The sequence below is a fragment of the Micromesistius poutassou genome, assembly GCF_964030765.1.
Source record: "Micromesistius poutassou genome assembly, contig: SCAFFOLD_4747, whole genome shotgun sequence".
NCBI lineage: Eukaryota > Metazoa > Chordata > Actinopteri > Gadiformes > Gadidae > Micromesistius > Micromesistius poutassou.
In genome coordinates this window covers 10299-19555 of record NW_028179205.1, presented here as the reverse complement: position 1 = coordinate 19555, position 9257 = coordinate 10299, and the positions used below count along the sequence as shown (strand labels likewise).

At 43.6% G+C, this 9257-nt stretch overlaps 1 protein-coding gene across 1 annotated transcript; it reads left to right on the top strand.

The window, feature by feature from the left end:
* Nucleotides 1-51: 51 nt before the first annotated feature.
* Nucleotides 52-2797, top strand: LOC311373036 (uncharacterized protein; the record flags this gene model as incomplete). The annotated part of the gene is made up of 3 exons (XM_084489897.1): nt 52-992; nt 1646-1719; nt 2289-2797. Coding segments are annotated over 3 exons (1179 nt in total), but the record flags the coding sequence as incomplete, so codon positions are not given.
* Nucleotides 2798-9257: the final 6460 nt, after the last annotated feature.

Genomic DNA, 9257 nt, shown 5'->3' with positions numbered 1-9257 from the left:
ACGACCCCCAGGACCCCGGCCCCGGGGCCCCACGGCCGCCACCTGTGGAAGACCACCAGCCTGGGAGGCGCAGACGCGTACGACGCGTACCACCAGCGCAGCCTCAGCCTGGACCACCACCGCCGCCGACGCCGCCAGCGGGCCCAGTTCCTGACGCCCGACGCCTGGGTGGACTCGCTCAGCCAGGAGAACTGCTCCACGCCTCTGGCTCGGGCCCGCCCGGAGCCCCTCCCTCCTCCGCGCGGGGCCCCCAGCCCCCCCGCGCCGCAGGCCCCCAGCGCCAACGCTCCCGGCGCTGCCCCGCTGAGTCTCCACTGGCCGCCCTCCCAGCCGCCGAGGACTCCTTCTCCGCCCGACCGCTCCTCCTCCTCCTTCTTCTCCTCCTCCGCCCAGCAGACCCCCGGTGGGGAGCCCCCCTCGCTGAGGAGGGGCCCGCCGGCGCGCGGCCCAGAACCCGCCGCGCCGTCCCGGCGGGACGACCCCAAGAGAGAGTGGAACGTCCTGTCCATGGACGCGCTCCGCTGGCCCGCCAACAGGGAGCCGTGGGGGTCGGGGCCCCCCGCGGGCGCCTCGCGGCCCCTGAGCCGAGCCAGGGGCCCCGCAGACAGAGAAGAAGAGGACCACCCGGTCTTCCCCAGGCCTCTGAACAGGGGACTCAGCTGGCCCTCGACGGACCGGGCCCCAACCCACCCTCTCCCCGCCGGCGACGCAGCCAGACGAGACGACGAGCAGGACGACGGGCAGGTGGAGGGGGGCCCTGCGGACGACGGGGGCCCCGGCAGCGAGGGGGACGACGTGAGGGGCTACGTGGTGGTGCAGGGGCTGGCGACGCGAGGCAGCTACAGCAGCTACGCCAGCAGCGGGCGGGGCAGCATGGAGACGGGGAACGGGCGGATGTCGGTGTGCCTGTCGCCCGGCCTGTCCAAGGCGCCGGACGAGATAGAGGAGTACGCCGAGGACCCCGGGACACACCTGGACGAGGCCCGGAGAAGGTACCCACACCACGCAGAACCTGGCCTACTGGGTGTTAGTATGCGCTGCATGGGAAACCTCCTAAGATGGCGCAATGGTGCGCAATCTCGGGATATTGGGCACTATCCCATGATTGAGATCTCAAACTCGGGATATTGTTTTCATCGCGTGTGACGGTCGCCTCGTCACGCTAATAAAGACAAATAAATCCCGGCAAAAAGTGTTATCTTGTTTATTTTTGGAGTGTTCACGTGTAGTATAAAAAAAACGTGTAGTATAAAAAAGGCCATAATTAACAATTATTCACCTGTGGAGAATAATTGTTAATTATGGCCTTTTTTAATCAATAATATAGATACATTTTTGTCACAACGCTAACTTTTCAAATTATAATTAAATCATATATAGTTAAAGATGGTGTTTCATAATCATAGTTAGATGACAGAGCTGTCAGTTCAACTGTACTATACTATTATAATAAAAACATAATTTGACGATGGCCATTTGAGAGGGCACCAGATTGTGATGACATTAAAACACAAAGGCAGTTATGATTAATTCAACCCCTTAACTTTGCATACGAGCCGTGTGCATTATGGTGAGCAGTCACCTTATCTGCACTCCATCTCGGCACGCACTCTCAGAGCTGTGACATGTTTTGTTTACCTTCCAGTAGAAAAGCCTCGGTTGACGAGAGCTACGAGTGGGATGAGGACACATCGCAGCCCGGTACACCACAGTTTCGAGGTACGTCTCCTCTCCTGGAAATCAAAACCAACTTTGTGTCCTTTATTTGTTAACTTTGCAGAGAGCCATAGGGAAAATATAAACAAAACAACAACCACCCTGTTTAAGTGCTGACATCAACCCCCCCGATTCACATTCAAACGTACACACACACACACACACACAATCTGAATGTACACACACACACACACAATCTGAATGCACACACACAGACACAATGTGAACTTACACGCGCAGATATAAATATATTCTTTGTATATCTTTAGTATTAAGTTAATTATATAACGTTTTATGAACATCAGTAAGTAAGTGCATCATCCATAAGTGAGCGAGAGAGCAGGTCTGTTGGCATATGATGTCATCACATCTGTTCTGCCGCATTCAGAGATTACAAATCCTTCTTCCTCTCCTCCTCCTCCTCTTCTTCTCCCACCACCTCCCCATTGTCTTCCCATCCTCCTCCTCCTCCTCCTTCTCCCCCACCTCCTTCTCCTCCTCCTCCCCCTCCACCTCCTCCTCCCCCTCCACCTCCTCCTCCTTCTCCTCTCCCTCCTCCTCCTCCTCCTCAGACCCGGATGTATCCCAGGAGATGCTGCTGAAGAGCGTGTCCCGCTGTAGCCTTGTGAGCGTGCAGGCGTGCTCCCTGACAGACTGCAGCCAGGCTGCCTTGCTCCGGGGCAGCGGTGCCAACAGATGCTGCCCTCAGGTAGAGATGGAGATGGTGCTGTTCTGACTGCAGCCGCAGCTCAAAACTCCTCGGACGTCTCTCGGACACCACAACTGTATGAGTACACCACACCTTTACCCACCGGCTTGGATGTCCTCACTGAAGGAGAGGTTAGATGATGATATACTGTATATAAACTATCAGGAGACTTGATGACTTTGATTTGGATGTTTGTATCCACCGTGGACCAAAATATATGTTACTTTGTATTAAGTGTAGAAGCTATAAATCATTGAGGAGTCATGAATTTAGGAGGAATGATTTTTATGTTGTTTTGGATGATTTTGTTTTGCTGATTTTGCTTTCCTTAACTACGGTGGACCATGTATTATATATATATATATATATATATATATATATATATATATATATAATATAAAAGACATTCAAACATTAATATGGTAATATTTCAGAGGCTTGCTATTAATTTATAACCTAATGTTTTTCTTTGGGGGAGATTCTTAGAAATATAACAGCAGGACTGTTTCATTAACGGACAGAATGTCCAATAATGGGCCCGCCGTCCATTAGTGATGAAAAACTGATATTCCCCGAGTCTGGTTCTTTAGGCATCACAGACACGGCTCCATACTTAATGGAGTTTCATCTCATCAAACATTTCCAACTACTGATGTATGGAAAACAAAAGAACAAAGACAAAAAGCAGATAAAATGTTGTCTTTGCTTAACACTGGCGAAAGAGCTTTTTTTTTACAGTGGGAGGCAAATGGATGGAAAAATAAAAGTTCACAACGTTTTTGAAGGTAGACACATAACGCTAACATTCTCTGTTAGCGTTAGTTGTCAAAGACTTCCTCTGTGGAAATGGTGCGTAGCGTGCTGGTTGGTGTGTACTTCTGTGGTGATATGCACCCGTGAGACTTAATGACAGGAAAACGTCCTTTCCTGAGGAACAAGCCACTGTCTTCTGTCAGCCGGAAAATGAAGCGTGATTATCATCCATATTACCATAAAAACATTATTGTTGTTGTTGTCAGTGGAGAATTAATTGATTGAAAAAGACAATTTGCATAGCCAGCAGTTCAGAACAGAGATGATGTGTGACTCTGAGCATTATGTGTATAAATCCTTGAGGTTTATTCATAAACAGAATCTCTACATAGAATGACCAACATGACATGTATAAAGAAATAATATTAAAGGTGGTAAATATGTTGAGGAAGTGATTGCGTTTACCACTCGGAGCTATAGCACGTCCAATCATGTAACTTAGACACAAGATTTGAGAGGAGACAATAGATTGGGTCCGGGTGAGAAAGGCTGTTATTTCATTACAAGTTTTCCTATTCCTATAATTTCAAACGTATTCACAGTTGATTGCAAGTAGTGATAGTGTGATTATCTTTTGTCCTTGACAAATCCCTTAATCAATACGGAGCCCTGGTTTCCATGGCGACGTGATAGGACGACATTTGACTTTGGAAACTATTGTCTGTGAAACTAAGAAGTGAAAAAATATATATATATAATACATTGAGGGTTGAAGACCATATATATGACACTTTAAAAAAAAATATATATATTTATGAAATATATATTATACATCTAGAGATTGTATTTTGCTTGCTTACTATACAGGACTGTGATGAATGGTAAAATATATGATGGAAACATAAAGTTAAAGTTAGGACAAACAGGGCTCTCTTACTTTTCAGCTTTGCAAAATATAGTATATATGAGATTTGGCATTCATATTCTCCAGTTGACATTCAGGTGGAAGTGAGCACCACTCCTGGTGCCATAAATGTTGCCCATGGAATAAGATGTAGTTTACTAATCCTAAAATGGAAATTATGTTTACTTTTTCCAAATATAGTTTGATGTCTTGTGTAAGACAGAGTTAAAATAAATATCCAGGATCCAAGCCAGGATCAAAATGGACGCCATCAAAATTGAGTAAATTTCTGGTGACTTTCCATGATATTTGGAGGAAAGTGTATTCATGTCTTTGGTTACAAACCATCTGGGAGATGACAAACAAGCTGTGTTGAAAAGACAGTTTCTCTGACTATTTTCAGCAGCTTTCAAAATCCCAACAAATAACTGTCGCTAGTTAAGGGATTATATATTGAACAATAGTCTACGACGTTTGGTAAATGGTTAAAATAAGGACACCTATTACATATAATTTTCTGTTTTTATATGATGTCTATTTTTATTTTTTTATTTGTTGATTTATATGGCTGTTTTTCTAAATTGTTGTTTACCTATTTCCTGTAAAAAAAAATATTTCCCTTGACTAAATGTTCTTTCAAGCACAAGTCCTGATTTGTATGTTTATTGACAGTTTACCAAAAATAAATCCAAAGTTCTAACCGAAAACTATATTTTGTATGTTTATGTCAGGCTGCTTCCTCCCTTTTTTCCAATGGGTCTACACTTCTTAATGTGAAGCATCAAAATAACATCTTGTTTCCACTCTTAATAATCACAACTAAATGTAATCAAGATTTTATGTACTTTCTCTTAAAGACCAACATATGTATTGCCAATATTGTTAATGCAGCCTATTCAATTAAATAATATTAAAGCTAGGTTAGACAATATATTTTAGAGGCATTTTTCATCATATTTATGGAAATTCTCTTCGGCAATCAATACATTTTGTGCTTTGAGAACCAAGGATGATATAAGTTATCTTTCAGTTTCGCAGGCCTTTAATCATCTCATTCACCTGAATGAGATGATGGCTGTCTGTCTCCCTACCTTCTTGACCCCCTGCTTGCTCATCGCAGGACTGGAGTCTTCCTCCAGGCTAGTCTAGTCTGAAGCTTCTCATTTTTGTGGGGCAGTGGCTGGTATCTCCAAACTGGCTTGTTATTTATTTAAGTATAAATAAATATATTAGTATATATTTAAATATTTTCCTTAAATCTCAAGCAATTTGTGCAGAATACATTTTTATTTTGTAATACACAGTTATACGAGGTTATACAAGGTTTATTTAAATGGTTTTATTTATGAGTATGTGTCAGTTGGAAGCAAAAAGCACTTAAACGGTGGGTTTGAACAACCCCCTGAGTGCATTTTGTCCCAAACCGTTTAAATCGCGACTCTGTTTTGAATTTACTGCGACAGCTTGGCAGTTATTTTGAATCAAACAATTCTTTGGCCACCTGTCCGGTGAGTGACATCCACAGATTAGAAGGTATTTGTACAGGGTACTCGCCATGAACACAGACCAGTACCATTTTGACATTTATAATCATTATTATAATGTAAAATAAATCTGACATTTTCCCAATGTTGTCGTAATGTAATGTGATGCTGCGTGCTTCGTGTTGAGATCAACCCAACATCCAGTCCCAGGCATGTCCGTCCGTCATGCTCAATGAACGAAAAAAGAGCTAGCTAACCCTAACCAATTATAGAATGGGACTGACCATGAAGTCAATTCTAAGATAAGACTTAGTGAGATAAAGGCTAACTACTATTATATATAACGACTATTATTTTGATAGAAATTACCCTCCCAGATTTTCATGATTGTGTGACTGTGACCGGAATCAATGAAACGTAATGAAAGCATTCATCGCAGAAGTGCTTTTCTGAATAACTTAGTAATTAAAAAAAAAAAATGAAATCAAATTCACTTGTTTCTTCACTAAAGGCCTGGGAGAGGTGTTTCAGAAAGGAGAAATGTCAAACGATCTGTAAAAAGCATATTTGGCATAGATCTGTATGGGCAGGCTGATTAGACCACTCATATCTGATGGCTACTCTATATCCATTCCCCTCACCTCGGCTGCCTTTCAAACAGGAACCTGTGCAGAGCAGCGAAAAGCTCTGCATGTTTAACTGGCTAGGACCATAGATCTTCAGGGAAATGGCTGGGAAGGTATTTAATGTACCCTGTAACTTGTTCTGGCCGCCAACCAAGGACCATAGCACTCTGGCTGGCATGGAAGGCGTTGATGTCTGCTTTGGCTCCACAAACACTCTCACTCTTCCCATGAGATGGTGTTCAGTTTATGTTGCCAAATTGGTTTATCTTAGTTTAGAAAAAAATGGTTAACAACTGAAAGGTGTGGAACGTTATTCAAACGTATGCATTAAGAGTGTATGTTATGTTCTCCGCCGCATACATATCAAGTACAAACATGTCACCTCTTAGTAGCGATTAAATAGTTAAATGTAATGTTAAACCTTTAAACTAAGCATTAAAGGTGCAGTTGCTTCTAGCAGGACGGACTTGGCAGGAATAGAATATAATATTCCTAAGTGTGTTTTAATCAGTGTATAATCTCATGATGGTAAGAATCCTCTTTCATTACCTGAGAATGATGTATCTACATAGCGAGCTGGATCAAGAAACCTCATTACTCGACACTAGACTAGAAGATGACGTCAGTTTGGAAATATCTCCTGGCACCTTGCAGGCCAGTTGAGGCCTCGGAGGGAGAGGTGATGAGGGGGGGAGGGTGAGGGGGAGGGAGTGAGGGGGACGGGGGTTGAGGGGGTGGGGGGGGTTATTCAGTTGGTTGCAAACTGCAACCTCAGCGCTAGATGCCACTAAATCCTACACACTGCAGCTTTAATGTAAGTGTATTTCCTGGCCTTGGAATTCATCCCCATGATGGAAGGTTGACCCTTTATGATGTATTTTATTGGGGACGTTGGATGATTTCGGAGAACAGCAATCCAATTCAATCTGCTTTATGAAAAGGCAATGCCAGACCTGCTGTATTGTGTTTTATATAAAACGGTTACATAAAAAAATATTAATAGCCTCTTCTGCTGGTCATTACGTGAGATCAGGTCTGTCTCTCTCTCCCCTGTTCCTTTATTCCTCTCTCCCTCTCCCTTCCCCCTCTGTCCCTTTATCCGGCCCCTCACTCTCTCTCTCACTAACTTTCTCCCACACACTTGTTCCTTTCGCTCCTCTTCCTCTAATCACTTTTTGTGGTTCCTTGAGCTCTTCTCTTTTCCCTGTCTCCCTTTATCTGCCCCCTCTCTCTCTCTCTGTCCTGTCTCTCCCTCTCTCCCTCTCTGAAGTCACCTGACCACCTGCCTCCATCTCTCATTCTTTCTTCCTCCCCCTCCCTTTCTCGCTCGCTTCCCCTCCCTCCCTCTTTATGTACCTGGCCTTAGCCTCTCTCTCTGATCAAGACTCAGAAAGAGGGATGGAGAGAGAGAGAGAGGGGGAGAGAGAGACTCTCTCTCTCTCTGTGTGAGTCTCAATCACTCCACCCTGCTGTGTCTCTCACCAACCGTCTCGTTACTGTGTCCCCTCGCTACGTGGGTCACTTCCTGGCGGCAGCCCCTGGTCATTTTCTCCTTTGCGAGAACGGCTTCACGTCTATTTCAGAACGATTGCGCTGTTCTCCCCCGCCCCCCCACCCACACACACACTTCTTTACTATATATTTTCAACTCAACTTCTTCTGTCCGACTTCAATGAATTTCCTTCCCTTTCTTCGAGCGTGGTTCTTTTCGTGCACAATACACGCACTGAATGAGTTACGATGAGTGGCAATGCCGCGGTGGATTTGGCTGATAAAGTGTCGCCGCCTGCGCGGTCTGATGTGTTTGCATTTCATGTCATCAGCCGTGATCAGCCGATGCCAGTTCCTGTTTCTTAACAGCTCCCACAAATTCCCTTCCCGAGCATTGATATTATCATTGATGATAAACAAAATACTCCTTTCTGTACTCACTTCATGGAATAGATCTTGAAGATGTTTTATTAATGAATTTTACCTTGACATTGAAGGAAAGACTGGGCTGCTGAATTAATGAAATGCCCTAGTTGGCACCAAGGAGGAACACATTTCCCAATCATTTTAGGCTGTCACACTTTATGCTCAGACAAATAATTTAAGAATAACCACTTTAACTTCTTTCGTCTGGGGATTCCTGGCGTCTAATTGCTTTTGACACCAGGATGTGATGTTACTTTTTCTATAGGATGGTAAAACTAATGGGCTAGGAAAAACAGAATAACAGAATAACAATGTCTAAGATTTAACAGATGGATACAGGTATGAATGTAATGGAAGACTTTGAAGATGTAGAGGCGTTTGTGAAGCAGACCCATTCAGGTCAAGTTGGGTTAACGGTTCGAACTGATGTCTCGAATATAATCCTGAAATGTAATCTATAACAAAAATAATTCAAAGAATATAATCCTTAAAAGCAATCCATATAATTACCATAATTCCTAATTCATAAATCCATAAATTTAATCAATTGATGTCAACCATTAAGAAGAACTGCCTCACTTTTCCTCTTCTGCACTCACCCACCCACTTCTACTGTTCTCCTGGTGTCAAATCGCTGAAGCCCCGTGTGATGTAATTTGAGGTAAGAGTGTACCCGCTCCATTCATATGAGGACCTTTTAAAATGACAAGAGATACCAGAACCTTTCAGTCGCAGAGCGAGGTAACAGAAGTAGGCGACTGAATGCCGTGGCTCAGAAGGTTGTCCCTTCAACTTTGAATGTCATCTGCTACTACTTGGAGGGAAGATTTTCATATCTTCCTACATCCAAAAGCCACATAGTCCTTCCTACATAGTCACAAACCAAAAAATAAATCTAAAAATGTGTTCCCCTGAAATGTAGACCAATAATCTTGTCCTTTATGTTTATATTAAAAAATAATGAAGCACAGAATGTGGACTACATTACCAACAGGGCCTTTGTAAAGCAACATCATGATGGTCATGGTGGTGAAATCAGTATTCAGTATTTCATAATTCAGAATATATGATTAAAAAAAATGCAGAACGCTGGTTCTTGATGGCAAAATGGTTAGCTGTGATATCTTGCAGTGGGAGGATTGTTGTAT